The sequence below is a fragment of the Malus domestica genome, chromosome 05 (assembly GCF_042453785.1).
Source record: "Malus domestica chromosome 05, GDT2T_hap1".
NCBI classification, from domain to species: domain Eukaryota; kingdom Viridiplantae; phylum Streptophyta; class Magnoliopsida; order Rosales; family Rosaceae; genus Malus; species Malus domestica.
In genome coordinates, this window is record NC_091665.1 from 8960508 (window position 1) to 8979431 (window position 18924).

The 18924-nt window shown below is 37.3% G+C and overlaps 2 protein-coding genes across 2 annotated transcripts; one reads left to right on the plus strand and one right to left on the minus strand.

Moving 5' to 3' along the window:
* The first annotated feature begins 2975 nt into the window (after window positions 1–2975).
* Window positions 2976–5363, plus strand: LOC103436572 (DNA-directed RNA polymerase subunit 10-like protein). The gene is made up of 4 exons (XM_008375011.4): window positions 2976–3193; window positions 3323–3381; window positions 4872–4966; window positions 5084–5363. The coding sequence occupies exons 1-4, from the start codon at window positions 3158–3160 to the stop codon at window positions 5107–5109; spliced, it is 216 nt and encodes a 71-aa protein (XP_008373233.1). The 5' UTR covers window positions 2976–3157; the 3' UTR covers window positions 5110–5363.
* A 5289-nt stretch (window positions 5364–10652) lies between these two features.
* Window positions 10653–12326, minus strand: LOC114824757 (uncharacterized). The gene has a single exon (XM_029101983.2). The coding sequence runs from the start codon at window positions 12121–12123 to the stop codon at window positions 10735–10737; it is 1389 nt and encodes a 462-aa protein (XP_028957816.1). The 5' UTR covers window positions 12124–12326; the 3' UTR covers window positions 10653–10734.
* Between the last annotated feature and the right edge of the window lie 6598 nt (window positions 12327–18924).

Consider the following 18924-nt stretch of genomic DNA (forward strand, 5'->3'; position numbering starts at 1 on the left):
CATTACTAGGTGTTCCTACGAAATGTTCTACGATTGTGAAAAGCAATGTGTTAATTGCGTCTGGGACACCTTGTCCAATGTGTTCATCGAAAATGGGTATTCCTTCTTCATCTTTTTTAACAACGTTTTTTATTTCATTTCTAGATTGTTCAGTGAGATGTTTCTCCCCCCAGAAATGAAGCATTCCTTTAAATCCAGTGACCAAGAAGTCGACAACTTGTGGTTGGCTGATATTATGGTTGGTAATATAGTTATTAGCAACCATAGAGATATGTTGGAGTTTGTTGAGAAGTTCTTGTTCTGACAAACCATCTATATTTCATTCATAGAGTTTATCAGAAGAGACTGAGAATTGATTTTGGATATTTCGTTCTTCAAATTGAATATTTGGAGGAATTGGTCTGGAATACCAATTCTTGGTAAGAGATGTTGGATTGACTCGTCTATCGATAACTCTTTTGAGTTCAAAATTTTGAATAGCTTGTTCAACTTTTCAGATAGAATCTGAATCATTTTCGGACTCAGAGGATGATGAAGATATTTCTAATTGGGATTCATTAGGATGTTTTAAAACATGAACTGCTTTTTCTTGTTTTAATTCTAATAACATTTGATCAATTTTTTGACTTGTGGATGTTGTTTTTAAGGCTACTGCCTTTGAATAGGATTCTGGGAAGTTAACCAGGGGTTTTTCCCTGATTATTGATTTTGGTTAAGAAAGTTGGTCAATTTTAGTTTCAATTTTATCTAGTTGTTTACTAATTGTATGGAGACTTTGATTGGTAAATTTTTTTGTTCAATGACTGGTTTAACTCCTGCATTTTCCTTGGGAAGTTTAAAAGGAGTTGCTGGAATTTGCGTATTTGCAGTAGTGATGAGAATTGTTTCTTGTGGAGGATGACTAGAGGAGACAGTAATTTTGTCTTCTTTAAGCCAATTTTCTTTAGTTATTACTTTTAATTTGTTTTCAGACTTATTGTACTTTTCAACATAATCGAAGAAAAATACTTCAAATCTGTGGGTTTCCATAAAATTATTCCATTTTTTTATAGATTTCTAATTTTTCTTCTTGTGTATATTTATTTCTGAAGATATTCATTCTGGGAATATTTTATGTGGTTACAATATCAACATTAAGCATTTTACTATTCTTTTTAAATGGTTTATTTAAAACTAAAAGTTGATGGTTAATCTAACCTGCTTTGAAATCAGATTCTGTTTGTTCTCATTGATCTTGGGTATGACGTTGGTATCTTGGATGTGTGACTTGAGAAGTTGTTTCTATTGATTTTAGCTTGATATTAATCAAATCATTAATTAATTCTTGTTGAGTAATAGATGAATTGGTTTCTACCGCTTTAAATTTCCTATTGGCTAATGAATTGATTAATTCTTGATCCTGACCCATCTTATCGGTTGGTATGGATCCAGAAAAAGAATTTCTGCTAGGAGCAAAGGATCTATGAGACTGGGTAGACTCACAGGACTTTCTGGCTAGACAATCAAAGTTAATTTTAACCATTCCATCAAAGTATTATTCTATGTTGTCTAGATTGAATAGACTGTTTTGGATGGCTACTGGCTTACTTTCATTAATCAAACACCAATATGAAGGTAGACTGATATCTGACCACCTAACGGTTTTGGGAACTTTAATGTTTGCATTTTCTTGGTTGGTTTGGATTAAGAGTGTATGATCTCTAAGACTTTTGGTTAAGGCCTGGAAATTCATATTTGTGCCAGTAACTTTGTAGTAGACTCGATAGATTAAAGCCAAGGGCTGTGTTCCTTCAAGAACTTGATATCCTGAAGTTTTGATGTTTAATGTGAGTGCTTTTAACATATGAGGATCTGAAAGATTTATGGTAAGATCTGAAAAACAATCAAAGTGGATATGTCCATTGTAAAGACTAGATTCAATCATTCCAAGTATAATATCACTAAAATCAGTGAATCTAGCATCTCGGAGACATAACAAAATAGAGGGATTAAGGCCTCTACGTGTTAAAGGTTTTACGGCTATTTAGGCTAAGCCTATATGAATGTAGTTATGACCATATTTCCTAAGAGATTTAATCTGATCTGCAATGAATAATTGACAAGTTTCATGTTATTTACTAAGAGCATAAGTTTTTTCAACTGTTTTGACATGGTGTTCACTTCTAAATGAGGTTACTGCCCATTTCTTTTTGTAAATCTTTTTACTTGAAACTTTGGGGATGTTCCAATCTCCAAAGTCGACACTATCATCAATTTGAAAATCAAGTTTTTGGTCTTTATTAACTATATCTGGAATTGTGCCTAAACTGGATCTAAAACTAGTGTTGGCCATTGAATTAGATCTAAATAATCTACTCATAAAGTTCACAATACAAACAATCAAAATACAGAAAACTTAGATGCGTCACCTTCCTCGCGTATTCGCTAAACTCCTTCCCCGCTCATGCCTCTTATGGGACTTATTGTTTGGAACACGCCTTACTGTTTGGTTGGGGAGTTGAACAAACAAACTTAGAAGATTAACAAACAAGATAGATTGTAAAAATGAAAGGCTGCAGATGAAAGTAATGTTTTTTTAGAAAAGTTAATGGAAGTAATTTGTTGTCACTTAGTACTACGATCTAGTGGTATTCATCTTAAAATGAAAGTAATAGTTGTATAGTAAATAGATATTTTAAATGTTGAATTATATGTTGAATGTTAGATTATGATTTCTTGTTAAACGTTGAATTATATGTTTAAGATAAAATTTATAAATATATATATTTTTTAAATAAAATAATTTAGTAATTCACCTTTATTTATTAAGAAAATTAAATTAATAGCACATCTAGTATTATACCATTTTTGATCATTTCACATCGTCACAGCTATTTTACATAAAAGTTTACCAAACACTATAATACTGCTATTTTTACAAAAGAACTTTTACAAAAAAATTTCACCATATTCGCAAGAAACAGTTTTATTTTCAAAGCCTATCAATACCAAACCAACCCAGCTGTAAAAGCCAATTATATCAACCAAAAACCCTAAACCTCTCCCGCCCCCGCAATTAGGCACTCTCTCCTCCCCTTCTCTGTGTTTCTCTTTCCCCCGTGGTTGTCGAAGACTAAGAAACATTCGGACACGCGAAGCAGAGTTAGGGTAAATCAAAATGATCATCCCAGTGCGCTGTTTCACCTGCGGCAAGGTACCCCCAACTCGCCCTTAACCTAACCCTAGGCCTAGGGTTTTCTGCTCCTCTAATTTCATTCAGCGTTTCGATAGGGTTGAATTTGGGGATGATTGAATAATTGGTGGTTTATATGTTTAATTTTAGGTTATCGGAAACAAGTGGGATACGTATCTAGACCTGCTGCAGGCCGATTACACTGAAGGGTGAGTTGTTCAATTTTCAGGTGTTTTCCCCCGATTTTTAAAATTCAATAATATCAAAGATTCTTGCTTTGTTTATGCTAATGGTGGAGAACGTGCATAAAGTTTATGGTCGTTCCATGTTGTGAATTGCACAATATAATGTCAAAAACCAGTTCTGTAATGCCTGGTATAAGCATAGCCTAGGGTTTAATTGGGTTGATTATGAGGGGCTTATGATGATATGTGTGTTGTACGAGTGGCGGAAAAAGACATACTAAAATAAGCTTAATAGTGACATGGATACGAGGTTTTTCGATGACCAATGCTAGTTTTTCAGTTCTTAGTAATCAGTCGGGTGTAGTTTATAGATCCTTGAATGGTGCATTACCTGATTCCATTATTTTTATTATTGCATATGCGTGCATAATAGAGTAGGCCCTATAATGACAAGGATAAGAGGTTTCTCAACGAGCAATGCTCATTTTTCAGTTTTGACTGAGTAATCAGTCGTGTAGTTTATAGATCCTTGAACGGTGCTGTTTCCCTTATTTTTACTGTTTCATCTGCGAGCATAATAAAATAGGCCTTGTAATGACATGGATATTGGATAAGAGGTTTCCCGACAGGCAATGCTCATTTTTCAATTTTGACAGACTAATTAGTTGGGTGTAGTTTATCGATCCTTGAGTGGTGCTTTATCTGTTCCCATTATTTTTCCTGTTGCATCTGTGCGCATAATAAAGTAGGCCTTGTGATGACATGGATAAGAGGTTTATCGACGGGAAATGCTCATTTTTCAGTTTTGACAGACTAATCAGTTGGGTTTAGTTTATAGATCCTTGAACAGTGTGTAATCTGTTTCCAATATTTTTACTGTTGCATCTGCGTGGGTAATAAAATAGGCCTTGTAACGACATGGATAAGAGGTTTCTCGACTGGCCATGCTCATTTTTCTGTTTTGACAGACTAATCAGTTAAGTGTAGTTTATCGATCCTTGAATGGTGCATATCTGTTTCCAACAATTTTACTGTTGCATCTGCGTGCATAATAAAATAGGCTTTATAATGACATGGATAAGAGGCTTCTAGATGAGTAGCAATGCTCGTTTTTCAGTTTTACAGTAATTTATATATCCTTGAATGGTGAATCTGTTTCCGTTATTTGTACTGTTGCATCTGCATGCGTAATAAAATAGGCTTTTAAATGACTTGGGTACGAGGTTTCTTGATGGGCAGTGCTCATTTTTCAGTTTTTACAGAGTAATCATTTGGGTGTAGTTTATATAGATTCTTGAATGATGAATAATATGTTTCCAATATTTTTTCTTTTGAATCCGTGTGCATACAAATGTGTGTACATATTGGAGTTTAACGTGCAGACAAATAGCTATGAGTAATTTTAAAAGTGTACTCTTCCCTGGTTGTAGACAGCCAGGCTGAAGTGTAGGAATAAACCTATTAGTTTGTCCCGGAAGAAAATTTACTTACTGGTTTGAATCTTCTGGATACAGAGATGCACTTGATGCATTGGGTCTGGTCCGCTACTGTTGCCGGCGTATGCTTATGACTCATGTTGATCTTATCGAGAAGCTTCTCAACTACAATAGTAATCTCTCACGCACACTCTCCCTCCCTCCCTCTCTCTCTGCACATGCACAAAATCTACTACAAGGGTGTCCAATAAATTTATGTACTGACACGGTGACACTACGTTTTGTTACAGCTTTGGAGAAGTCTGATGCCAGTTGAGGAAGCTCGGTGTAACAAGTGCCAGATGCTTGTTTGATGTGACCTTTGTCAAGTGTCTTTGTGTGGTAAATGTTCCGTGCTGTTTTGTCTGGATCATGATCGATCCTTATTACCATACTTGGAAACTTGGAATGTCTAATAGGATTATCTCTATGTAGGGAGATACTTATGCATGCACTTGAGGCGTTTATGTTGCCGCACTAGTTTATGAACTTATTAAATAGAATGAAAGACTGAATGCTTCTAACAAACAATAGTGTTATTGTTAGCGTTGCTTGATTTAAAATGATTATGGTACGCATACATTTGTCTTGCATATAACTTTGTTCTGGTTTTTTCATCATGCTACTATAGATGCAGGATTTCTATGTTTAGGTTCCAGGAACATGGTTTGAATTGCTCTTAGTCACAGGGGATAGGTTTTAGAAAAATGGTGGAATGCTGGGGAAAGAAACAGGCCAGGAACACGGTTGTACCTTATATCTTGTTGTTTTTCTCCACCTCCTTGACTCATTCTCTCCTTAACTCATTCTCCCTTCTCATTCTTAGAAAGGATGAGGTATCACTAGGGCATTAGGTGTTGACACCGAGAAACAGTTCTCGTGTTTATTGTTCTCTCCTTTTTCAAGGCTCTTTGGCTACGTGATATATGCTTTCTTCTGAGAAATTTAAATGTTCTTTTTGCGAAAAAAAAAAGAAAAGGTAATGCTAAGTGGAATAATTGGTGTTTTCTTACCTGTTAGAATTACAGTTATCGTTACTGGCACGCTGGAATTGTCATCTAGTATTCGCTCTCATATTTTTTGACACCAGGTAGAGCAGGACTAGTTTGAAGTGCGGATAGCAGCTTCATATGTTATTCGATTATTTTTTCTTGTGGCTGAATATCGAAATCTTCATAAGTAAATTTAACTCTTAACTCTGACCGACCTTAGATTTGAGTGAATCCTTTAAACTAGAAATCATTAGTTATGCTTTGTGTTTTTATGTTTGTCTTTCTTTCTGGGTTTTTCATCTCTCCCAGTTTTTGGATAAACAACTTCCATTTGGTTGCAACTAAGATTGTTAGAGCAGTGCTAGGTTTTCAATTAACGCGGTTACAAAGGCAACCATTGTCATTAGAAATTAGATTGGTACTAATCTATTCCAAACGAGGACCAAATTTGTCGTTGGATAATTAATTATAGAATGCTAAGCAGGTGGATTAGTCACTTAATTAAGCCATGAAGGTGATGGTATGTATGCTATTGAATGATCTGGTTGGATAACGTTTCATGCTTTGCCCCAATCACACTTTGGTTGTTTGCACCGGGCGGGTTGTATTGACGAAACATCTTTCATATGGGATGGTGCTATCAACGCGTCTCTTTTTATCTTTCCCAAAGTGCAAATCGAATGAATTGGAATTGAAGGGGATCAGAGAACATAAATAAACAGTAAAAATGGATGTGTAGATAACATCACCCATCGTATATTACTTACTGACATGTAAGAGAAGTTGGGGCCATTATGGTTTGTCCTTGTTGCTACAATTATGGCTTTTTATGTCAATTGGTTTGACTTGTTCATTCAATGTCTCAATGATATTGAACTTTAGAAAATGCATCTTCCTGTCATCACTTTTCAACTCGAATTATAATGCTCGTGAAGAATAAACTGGCACGGCGGAAGTTAAAGTTTAACCGTTAAAAGGATCACAAATGGTCACTCATTGATAGGACTTTATAACACAAGTTTTTTTTTTTTTTTTGGTAAATCAATATTTTTACATTAAGGGAATGAGGAGTTTGGTTAACCCACACAATGGGAAGTCTAATTTGGTATCGAATTCGCCATCCACGAGATTCGAATTTAAAACCTTTCACTTTCAAGTAAAGAGGAATATCACCAGACCGTAATACTGAGTGGCGTAACACAAGTTGTTTTAGAGAGGCTCTCGGTTTTATATGTGATTACATGGTAAAATATAAATAGTCCTAGCAAACCCGGGATGAGAAAGGAAAATAAAACGGGAAATTACAAAAGTAATCTTATACGTTAAAAATGGTTGTCCTACTAAACATCATTAAAACGCCAAAAGTCTACCTTAGTGTTGTGGTGAAGCGACAACTTGAATTCACCGCCTCATTTTCATTGCGGAAATTTATTATTGTTAGGAGTGGGCACCAAAAAATTTAAATACACTATTCGATCACTGCTCACGTTAGAATTCAGTTTTTTAATCTGCTTTAAGAGCTAGTTTGATATTGTTGTATTTAAAAAATAAAAAATTGTTTTTATTGTGCTGTCAGAATAAACAGCTGTAAAATAAAGTTGTTGATTGTTTAATAATTTTTCAAAATAGAAATAATTTTGCAACATAGAAATAGCGCATATTCAAGATTATATAAGAATTCTTTATTTGAATTCAAGCATAAGTTAAGGATGCATCATTGCATGAGGAGTCCCCTTCTTCAGAACAATTTTGCAACATGTTAGTGTCAGAATAATTTTGCAACATAGAAATAGCGAATCAAACTTTGAAAAGAAAATACTAATGAACGACAAACTATCACTAACATGTTAGAGCAAAAAAAAACCTAACCCTAACATGTAGCTGCAGCCAATTGGTCTAAACAATAAAGTTTTCCATGGCCTTGTTAAAATCTATATATATATATAAATGATGCATGAGGAGTCCCCTTCTTCTCTTATTTTCCTAGCAACTTTGTCCATCATCATAATGTCCAATTGTATCAATCGTGTCAATGGACATCATCAAAGTTGCTAGGAAAATAAGAGAAGAAGGGGACTCCTCATGCAATGATGCATCCTTAACTTATGCTTGAATTCAAATAAAGTTGCCACGTGTCAACTGCCAAATGTTTAGTGGAGAGAAATTTTTCAGTCTGCCAGGAATATGACTCGGTACATCAAGTGTAATCCACGTCCGGTATACCAAATGTAATTATACAATTAGTCTGAAATTTGAAAAAATAAATACATTCTAACCAATTGTATTATTAGATTTGGTATACCGGGTCATGTTCTCGACACACTGAAAAAACTCTCCTAATGGGGTTATCATTACTTATTGATAGTTATTAAGGAAAACTAATGAAAGTGACTTGAAAACTTTGAGTTTTAACGATAAGGACAAAACAAAGAGTAAAGTGAATAGTACATAGATTGACTTTTTAGTGTAAAAATGTGATTTTTCGTTAAAGTATAGTACCAGGAGTTTTTTGTTAAAATTCCCTAGTTATTATTCATGTTTGATTCATGCTAAAATCATTGCACACATGTCTCTTCGTGGAAATTCAAACGCTTGTGTATATTTATTGGGTCTTGAATGGGCATCTTTTGTTAGGACAAATACACATTATTTGGCAACATAAAATACATAATTTGTTGTTGTTGTTGTTTTATTTCGAAGTAATATCTTGTTTAAAGGGTCTACTTCAAGAAAACAAAGAAGATAAGAAGAATTCCTGTATTCCTAAGTCCTTTTGGACTTTTTGCTCTCTCCCGAGCCTCCTTACTTTCCCTTTCCAAACAAAAACTCTAACTGATGTGCAAATCTTAGTCGCTGGTCCATTCCTTTGGCTTGGGGCGATGACAGTCTCTCCCTCTCCTTGTAACCTCTCTATCTCCCTATCCTCTCCACCCTTTCCCATCCCCTTCCTTTTGTGCCAACCACTCATTTGCGACCTTCCCTCTCTTGTTCCCCTTCTCTCCGGTTCTTTCTTGTCTTTGTGTTGTGCAACACCTCTTCTCCCCTCACCATTTTGTGGACAACTAATTTTCATGGCTTTGATGCAGCCTTCGCCCTAAAAGTTGAGATCAACTGTCTCAGGGCCAATTCCCTTGATTTAGGGCAAGATAGGCGGGTTTGGTTGGTTTATTGGTTGTTGGTGGGTCATATTTGTTAGAAAATAGGATTCAACATAGGTCATATGACAAATAATATACAACTAATTTATGGGAGTTTCCACCCTAATATCATTAAGGCTTTTTGTGATAAAACCCAACACCTAGTAATAATTGATTAAGTTGGGACAATATTGGTGGTGGACATGCATGAGCCTATAAAGTTTATCATGGTAACCGAGCGGGCTATTCTTTCAACATGTCTTGGGCTCGAATTTGCCTTCTTAAGCTGGGTTCTTGAAAAGTTGCACTAGCTTCAGCTTAAGGCTATTGAATGACTAGGCCTTCGGAAAGTTGTGTTGGCTCTAGTCTTTAAATGATGATTGGGCTTTCGAAAAGTTGTGTTAGCTCCAGTATGATGACTTGGCCAGTTCCCAATGTGGGAATTGGTTTCCCTTGCGATCCTGTGTAGGGCCACTCGAGCATGTTGAAGAATAGGATCTCACATGGGTCATATAGTGAAATAATATACAATTAATATAGGGGATGGCAGTTTGTACTCATAATATCACTGAGGTCTTTTGTGATAGAACACAACATCTAGTAATAGGTGGTTAAGTTGGAACAATATCAGTGATATTGGTGGTGGATCAGCATGGGCCTATAAAGTCATCAAGATCTTTGCTCTATGGCTTGATTTTCATGGTTGACTTACGGTAGCAACGAGTTTCACTCAAAGTTTCACTCAAAGATTTAAAAGTGGAGATGAGCCAATCGATGGAGCCGAGCCAACCAAAAAGATTTCGTTTCACGGATTTGTGTAGGTTTGTTTGTCCCACATCTAGCGGGTAATGTCTCGCCTAGAGAGTGATATGGCCCCAATTATGATCGATGATTTGATGTGCTACACTTGTGAGTTATGGTTTGAGTGACCTCACTTGTCAGCAATGGTTTTATGTGATCGCACTTGTCTGATGGTAACATTTTGTATATACATGTGCTATGGTATATGATTGTTACGTATGCCGTCTTTGTAGCAGATTTGTACTGGCGGTGCTTGTGCTAATGTGTGTGCACTTGTGTAGCCAATTAGGAGATTATTATTAATGCTTGTTTTTGCGAATTACATCCAGATCAAAGATTTGGTCACTGGAGATTGTACCCATATGACAATTGTAACTGTTATGGTTTAGTGATAGAAAATCGCTATCGTTTCTTGACAAAAAAAAAAAAGGAAAAGAAGAAGAAACTCTTAACAATAATATCGTTTGTCCAAAAAAATAAGTCGCTATCATTTCGTTTCAAAAAATTAATAAAACTAAAAACTTAATAATTAAGGAGAGTTTAGCATTATATTTGCGCTTCTCAAATTTTCAAGATTGTAAATCATAGACTAGAGAGAGCTACAAAGTTGAAAAGGAACATGATCAATAACATTTTTCTACTAACTTAGTTTTCATTGTCTCAGAAAAGAAAAAAACTGTAATTTTCATAAACATGAGTACTTCGAATTCAAATTACTAATTGAAAATTAGACACGTAATAGTATTTTTTTTGTCAAAATTCGAAGATATCTCGCGTTCAAATTCTTCGAATTCAAAAGTAAACTTATAAAGCTAATTACTGGCAACAAGACTTAAACAAACACAAAGCATTAAGCCATTAATGTCTCTTTAGTAAAGCAAGAAACCAACTTTCAAATTTATGTCGTCATATATAATATTTATATCAAGATGATATTGTATATAATAAAAGAAGCTTCTAAATCATTAATAATCACACTGAAGCTTGAGGGAGCTTTGAACCCACCACCTTACCCTCCTGACCCAACGCGCCAGCCGCTCGCATTTCTCCGCCCACCGCCGCGGGGCCCACGGCTTGATACGCCTGCTGCTGTTGCTGCACAACCCCTCCCGGCGCACTATAGTATACCTGTCTCCCCGTCGTGCTATCGTACGCCACCTGTGCATACGGTGTTGTGTCGGCGTACGTCGCCACGTATTTTGGCGGCTGTGGTGGGAGAGTACTCTGCTGCTGCTGCTGCGGTTGTGGCACTACATTGTACCTCGGCGGTTGTTCCCGGTAAATTTCAGATCCCACTCGCTGCTGCACGTGGTAGTACTCTTGACCCGGTGGCCCGGTTACCGGTCGTACCATCGGTGGTTGTGCGTGGTACACTGCCCCGCCTCCGGGTGCGGATGTAAACATATACATCGGCTGTTCCGGAGCTCCTATCCCCGGAAACCCCCCGCTAGAAATCTCCGGCCAGTAGCCAGCTGGCGGCGCAGCCGTCACCGGAGGAGCCTTCTCCGGCATCTTCTGTACGTAATAATCTCCAGAGCCGCTATAGCCTCCGACGAGATTGTCGTCGTTCTTTCTCCCGTACATAGCTTGCTGATCTTGTTCTCCGATTTGTAGCCTCTGCAATTGCCTTTGGAACTCCACCGGACTCACCACCGGATCCGATCCGATAACCCGTTCTGTGTGGCCCGATCTGACAAAGTCAGGCGGCGGCGCAACTTGTTCCGGTATCGGAGCCGGAGGAGGAGGAGGCGCCACGGCAGCAGGGACGACACCCTTTTCCATGCCGAAGAGAAATTCCACATTATTTTGGACCGGAGGCTTGGAATTCAGGTAGGGCGCCTGGGTGGGACCCGAATTAAGAGCCTCGACGAACCGATCCTTATTGGACCTTCCATCATCCGACCCGAATCCACCGTTGGGGCTCGCATTAAAGAGGAACAATCTCATGCGGGCGGGCCTAGCGGAAGCACGGTAAAGGCGATCGTACTCGTGCATCATGTGCTCCAAGTCGTCGTCGCTGGTAACGGAGATCAAGGCGTCGAGGTCTTCGCCGGGGAGTTGGTACTTGAACGCCACGTCGTACTCGGAGAGGGAGGAGAGCTTGGAAATGATGGCGGCGAACTTGATGTTGCGATCGACGGAGAAAATCTTGGTCTCACCGCCGACGTAGCAGAGCTGGTTGTCGTGCGGGCGAGGGAGGATCTTTCCGCCGTAGCTGCACATGAACTTGGCCTTGTAGCTTTGGGTCTGAGAATTGGCTGGGTCGACCTCCCATGGCGGAGTGTTCTCGAAATCAATATCTCGGGACCGTGGGGACGAGTTGCCGGACTCGGGATAGGAGTTGTATGAGTAGTTTTCCATTGTTATGGCGAAAAGAGCTTGGGACGCTAGAGGAGAAAGAGAGAGAGTGAGAGAGAGGTCACTTGGTTTCTGAGTCCATAGCCAGCGAGGTTGGAGACGACTTAGTAGATTTTTCCCTTTTTTTTGTTTGTTTTTTTGTAAATAAAGAGACTTGCGTAAACTAATGAATAATAATGCTAGTAGATTAAACTAAAAGAAATTAACGAAAATGATTTGAAAATTTTGAGTTTTAATGATAAAGACAAAATAAAAGGTAAACTAAATAGTATCAGGATTATTTTTTAGTGTAAAAAGTGGTTTTTTATTAAAATGAACAGTATCAGAAACTTTTCGTTAAAGTTTCATAAACTAAACTGTCATTTGTAAATTAAATGACATGTTATTAATAATAAGAAATACACATGTTAATCAATAGATAAATAATAATTCATAACATCCACTTGGTACTATGATTTAGTAGTATTCATCTTCACTTATAAGTGAGAGGTCTTAAGTTTGAGTCTCGTCAAAGATGAAATAAAACCACATTATTGCTAGACTATTATGAGACTTAACTTTCCATCAGTTAATGTTGATAAAATCATTTAATCCAAAAAATAATAATAATAATAATTCATCACCACCATCAAGTCATTAAATTTATAAAATTTAATCTTTCTATCTTGTCCATTAAAAATATTACAATAGTATTAATCTTGTAATACTAAGTAATGATCTGACAGTCGCACGCTTAGAAGGAAAATTATTCGGAGTGCGGTGGTTGCAAGACTTATGAGGTTGGGGGTGGGGCCACTCAGCGTGGAATTGGGAAGCTGAGATGGAGAAGGGATAAGAGGTGATGGGTTGACTGGGATTGGATTAATTAATTTGCAGATGCCAATTGAAGTGAAGTGAACCAGCAAAAACAAAAGAAACCACGACTGATTCTAAGCATTTTGTATCGCATGTTGCTCTGAGATTTATTTTAGTTTGCGCTTAGTTTATCTCATTTCTGTTTTTTATGTTTCGTTTCTCTTCAAATATCACTCTTTATCGTGAATCCTCAACCATTTGCTCTTGCTACTCATTTTATCAGGTGTCTCCTCAAAAAACGCATTTGGTGGTTGGTAGCATTTGAAGTGCAATTTGCACTATTTGATAGGATTATGAGAGTGCTCTCATCGTGAGCAGCTTGCCTACTCCCATTTTTTGTTCATCCTTATAGTTCTTTGGCCCTTCTTCCAGGTGGTGGTTATGGATATGTGGTGGTGGTGCGGCTGATTTGGTGAAGGTGTCTGCTTTACATTTTCATGTCTAAATTTTTTGTTTATATGTTGCTATGGGTTGCTCACTTTGGATCTATTTCATTGTTAATTTCTTTTGTAGAGCGGGCATTTGCTTGGTTATCTTGGACTCTCGAGTTCCCCTTACCTTATACTAACTGATTCTTTCCATAAATTTTACCTTGATTGGAAAAAAAAAAACTCCAGTGATTGTTGGAGTAGGTGCAAAGTCATACTCAACGTACCCCAATTTATAAAACAGGTGAAATCCAAAATTCAATTAAAAATATATGGTCTAAAAACGTAATGTCGCTAGCATTTTTCTTATTTAAATATTGTTTGGTCAATTGTTGTTAAGCATAATTGGTTTAGTAATTACTTGGTACCAAATACGTTGAATGTTTTGAGAAGCGATTCCTACACAGTTTTTATTCTTCTATATACTTAATAATTTTAACTTTCAAATTAATGAAACTGAAGGAAATTCAAGACTAAAAATAAACAGGAGTTCGTAGAAGAGGAAAAATGTGTGCTGAAACCATTTTTCAATTTTGATATGATTAAACGTAAACCATATACGTTGCAAAATTGTCAATAGCAACCACACATGTATATTATGGGGTGTATCAATGTGAGACGGTACAATTTAGAAGAGGCATGATAATGATTTGCTTTCAATTATTTTGTGTGTGTCCAAAATATGGGAAATTATGTCGACAAAGGTACTACAATCTCCCACGCAAAAGCAACTCTTGGACGTGACCGCTATATTTATAAAAAAAATGGATTTGGATCATCTCCGAAGTAATTGGTCGAGATCCTCCTGATCAGTGTCTGTAAGTTGTTGGATATTTATCCAACGGCTACAAACAGGGAGGTCTTCTAAAAGTTATAATAATTGTAGCCGTTGGATAAAAATCCAAAGGCCCACAGGCACCGGTCAGGAGGATCCCGATCAATTGCCTCGGAGAGGATCCAAATCCATAAAAAACAAGCTTCCAAAATTCAAATTTTCATCACAACCTCCAACCATGTGGAGCCATCCTATGAAACTTTTTGGTACGGAGCTTCAAGCACATGAATGTCCAAACGTCAACTCCAAACCACGTGTCGATCATTAATATGAAAAAAGGTCTATGCAGGGGTATAAGTACCGTTAGGTCTAGCCCTCGGGTTAAGTATTTTTCAACCACAATTTAATGAGCGTAAGCGCTCAAGACACGTCGACCTGTGAAATCATGCAATTAGCTCTATGTAAATGTTACTTCCTATCCACGTGTGGGGTGAATAATGGAGAAATAGCTTATAGGTCGTATCTACGTGTTTGTCCCGTTAAATGATAGGATAGAGGGAAATAGCTTATGAGTCCTACTCAATCTATATTCATATTATTCCCATGCATTATGCATACGCTGTATTACTATACTAGCTACTTCAGAATCTATCTCACATGTTTAAACTAAGGACCATAAAACATACAATAAAAGGACCTACGGATATGTATATATGTGTGTTTTTTTGGGTCAAACTTTTTATGAATGTTAGGTATTTAGACTTAAAAAGTCTCCGGTCAGTAAGTAGAAAAACTATGAAAGTTTTGAGAGAAGTACCAAATCTGCTTTCATTTGAAATTTTCTCTCTTTCACACATGCACACAATGCAAGCACATCTAGGCCTATCGAGAAACATATTATCGTAAATCATAACAAGTGGTCCAGTGATAAGGGTACATATTGCGGCTCTCCAATAAACAAAAAAATACGAGAGGTCTCGGGTTCGATGCTCTGAGCTAGTGAGTTTGCTTGATTCTGGTCATGAGCAGGGTGAAATTGTTGGAAATGTGCCCTAAAGCCAATCATATGATGATACTTTACGGACATTTCACATGTTAAACTAATCTAGTTTAATATAAAGGGCAAAGATTATTGTTTGAGCCGTCTCATATAAATGTTATATGCTTAAACGATAAAGTCCAAGGAATATGTGATTGGGAGAATGTAATCTAATGAAGTTAGATTCATGAGACCATTCTTTCGTAGACACATCCTAAATGTTCCTGATCATAGGATTGTCAATTGGGCATTGACAGTCCATCAAGATCGGTACGTGCTATGTCTTCTCTTAGGGAGAGTGACTAGTCTCGAGTCATTGGTGTGTGTGACATCAAGACAAGTACGTAGGTGCTCAATAGAGAATGAGTTCACTGAACGTGATCGACGAAGAGTTCTCATACTCATGTCACATGAGAACTCATGGTTGGGATAATGCAAAGTAGTCATTTGACCTGAGTCATCACAGTTGTCTTGTGGTTAAGTCCTTGATCTTTGATTATGTCAAACGTCATTCCATTGGAGTGTCCACGACATCGTTGGGGTTAAGCCGCTTAGCCATGGAGGCAAGTGAATGCGCAACAAGGGATCTCTAACCTTCAAACTGTTTGAGGGAGAATACTCTATGATATGATTTAGAATCTCTGGCCAGAGTATGAATGGGATTTGGGAATGCGTTCCGAATCACATTCAAGGAAATCATATAAGCACACGAATCATATTGGATAGTAGACATGAATAAATAAACTATCAAACCAAACAATGTGGTCAGGAGTATTAGATTAGAGAAAGACCGTATTGCATTTGTAATCCCAAACTGAATAGGTTTTCTCTACCTCTTCTGATTAGCTTGGGTAACCATGATATGCTGCAAGGTGTCACTCATGGTTTGTGGAAGCCCTAAACGTGTGTAATCACTAAAGGGGGAATTGAAAGTAAGTTTCAATTCACAATCGATGTAAAATGGTTTTAATCGCCCACTGCCTCGCTAAAAGGAACCTAATGGATCGCACACCGTGTAAGGAGGAGATTGAAGAAACAATGGAGATGAGTAAGAATGATTAAATGGTTTAATCATTTATTTATGGCAAGGATTAATTAATATGTTAATTAATCAAACGAATAAGTTCGTTAAAGACCTCGGGATAGTTTTGGACCTTAAGGCCTAATGGGCTTCGAACGTGAAGCCCATTAACTTAAGTTGTATGACAACTTAATGAATAATGATTCACAAAGGCCCAATTAGTCCAAAATATCCTAATGGCCGGCCATGATGCTAAGGGTAGTGAACTTGGACTTATTTACAAGTTTGCCACTCAAATGAATAAAGGTATAAATATGACTTTATAGCCAAAATTCATTTAGGGTTTGTTTTGGAGAAAATTGGAGAGAACATGTCTCTCCATTTCTCTCTAAAGAGGCCGGCCACCTTGGGGGTGCATCTTGCAATCCCACTACTCCAAGGTCACTCATTTCTTCTCCAATCTCTCCTTGGTGAAGAGACTTAGAGGTTCTCAATTTTGGGAACTTGGAGAAACCTATTCATCCATCCAAATCCATAGATTTATTATGCAAGGAATGAATGCCCTCTCTTTGGGTGATTAGCCTTTGCTTATGCAAAGAGGAATCTACAAAGGTACAATTTCAACTCACTTTGTTTTGAGTTGAGTTTTGGTTCACCAATCTACTAGGCTTTGAATTTCTTGGTTAATGTTTTGTTTTTAAGTGCATGCTAGCATGATTCCGCCTTTAATTGTTAATTGCATGCTTATTGATGTTGCTTAAATGAACATGTTTTCCCTAAAATATTCCTTCAGAAATTCCCTATAGCAAAGGTGAATAATTGCAATTTACCATCAGTTATTCACCTTTTTTGAAAGAAAAAAAAACATACTATCGTACACCTTCAGTCATATGAGAAAAGAGAGAGAAATTAGAAGTGCACATTTACTATATGTAAGTTTTAGTAAGTCCTAATATATGTCTAAATTTAATGCGCTAGGTACACCCACATTTAGGGTCAAGTCTATTCAAGAAGAAAAAGGCCGGCCAATTCTTATCTTAGTTTGCCAAGATTTCAAAGTGGGACAAGTGGAAGGAAATTTCTTTCGAACACTTTTTTTTAATAGAAAAAGACTTCATTAAATAGAAAAGATCCTAGGGCAACCAATTTGGGTGCAATCAAACTGGAAGGTCTGATGGGCTTCCAAAGGAAGAGTTCTATCCCAAACATGAAAATCAGTAACCAAATAACCCACACTAGTTATAGCATCTGCCAGAAAATTGGCTTCCCTAAAAACGTGCTTCCAACAAATATCCTCAAAAAACCCAGCAAGCCATCGAATATCCTCCAGGATGGACTTCAATCTCCAAAATGGGTTATAGGCTCCACTGATAGACTCAATCACCAGCTTTGAATCACCTTCCACCACAATGCGAGCCAAGCCTTTAGCCTTAGCCATCCACAGGCCATCCCACAACGCCAGACATTCCACAACCGAAATAGTATTTTGACCAATAAATCTTGCCCATGCAACAATACATTCTCCTTTCTCGTTTCTAATCACAAACCCAGTAACGGCACCTTGATTCACCACCGAGCCATCGGAGTTAAGTTTAACAAAACTAGCATTCAGAAGGGACCACTGGATAGAAGATGGCGGGGAAGACCTGCTACCATCGCAAACCACATGAATTATACCATTGGCATCTATGAACTCCCTTTTGAGATTGAGGCAGACTTAACGATCCATGTAGGGTTTGGAACTTTATTTTGGAATACCACCAGATTCCTCACATTCCAAATTTGCCAGCAAACTAGTAAAACTTTACTAAGATCCCACAAACCTACATCATTCTTAACAGTTAATTCATTGAGCTAATCATTAAAAGGGAGAGATTGATTTAATCTTATGTTGTTAGAGATATTTTGACAATTACAAACTAGCCTCACAAAATTACAATTTATACATAAGTGAGATACGTTATGATCCTCTAAATTACACATAGGGCAGGTGGACGAGATATTATTGACATATCTTGATAGTCTGTCTCTTGTATGAAGCCTTCCAATTATGAGAAGCCAACTAAAATTTTCAACTTTATTAGGGAGTTTAAGCTTTCACATTTTCTTAAGAAGCTCTCTTAATTCTCATTGTTATTATCATTATTTTGTATCCATGTTGTCGACTTAACTGAGAACTTACCATTAGCATTAGGCTCCCAACAACACATATCGCATTTGGGGGGGGGGGGGGTTAAGGGGAGGGGAATACTACAAATTTTATTCACAATGTCCTCATCAACTAGCGATCGAAGATGATCTCTATCCCATTGTCCATTAATAATGAATTGACTCACTTTTACGTTTAGATCGATATCATTAAGACTGGGAGAAATAAAGTTGGATCGTGGGAAAGGAAAAACCCAGTTATGGGTCCAAAAAAGGATACTCTCTCCATTTTCCACAACCCACCTCAACCCCATTCTAATAATATCTCTAGCCTTAAGGATACCTTTCTAGGCACATGAGTGGTTCGGTCTGACTTTAGTGTTAAGGAAATCCTCTCTCTTCAAGTATTTATTCTTAACAATTTGTACCCACCAATTTTGGTTATCCGTTAGGACTTTCCAGCCAAGTTTTGCTAAACAAGCATTATTAAAGTAATCACTTTTCCTAATACCCAATCCCCCATTTTCCTTAGAGCTAC

What these genes read in the sequence shown, in the direction of transcription:
- LOC103436572 (XM_008375011.4), top strand. Translation starts at nt 3,158, where the DNA reads ATGATCATCCCAGTGCGCTGTTTCACCTGCGGCAAG. An exon ending in GCTGTTTCACCTGCGGCAAG is followed by an intron (nt 3,194 to 3,322) that starts GTACCCCCAACT and finishes GTTTAATTTTAG; the next exon opens with GTTATCGGAAACAAGTGGGA. An exon ending in GAAGCTTCTCAACTACAATA is followed by an intron (nt 4,967 to 5,083) that starts GTAATCTCTCAC and finishes GTTTTGTTACAG; the next exon opens with CTTTGGAGAAGTCTGATGCC.
- LOC114824757 (XM_029101983.2), bottom strand. Translation starts at nt 12,123, where the DNA reads ATGGAAAACTACTCATACAACTCCTATCCCGAGTCCGGCAACTCGTCC.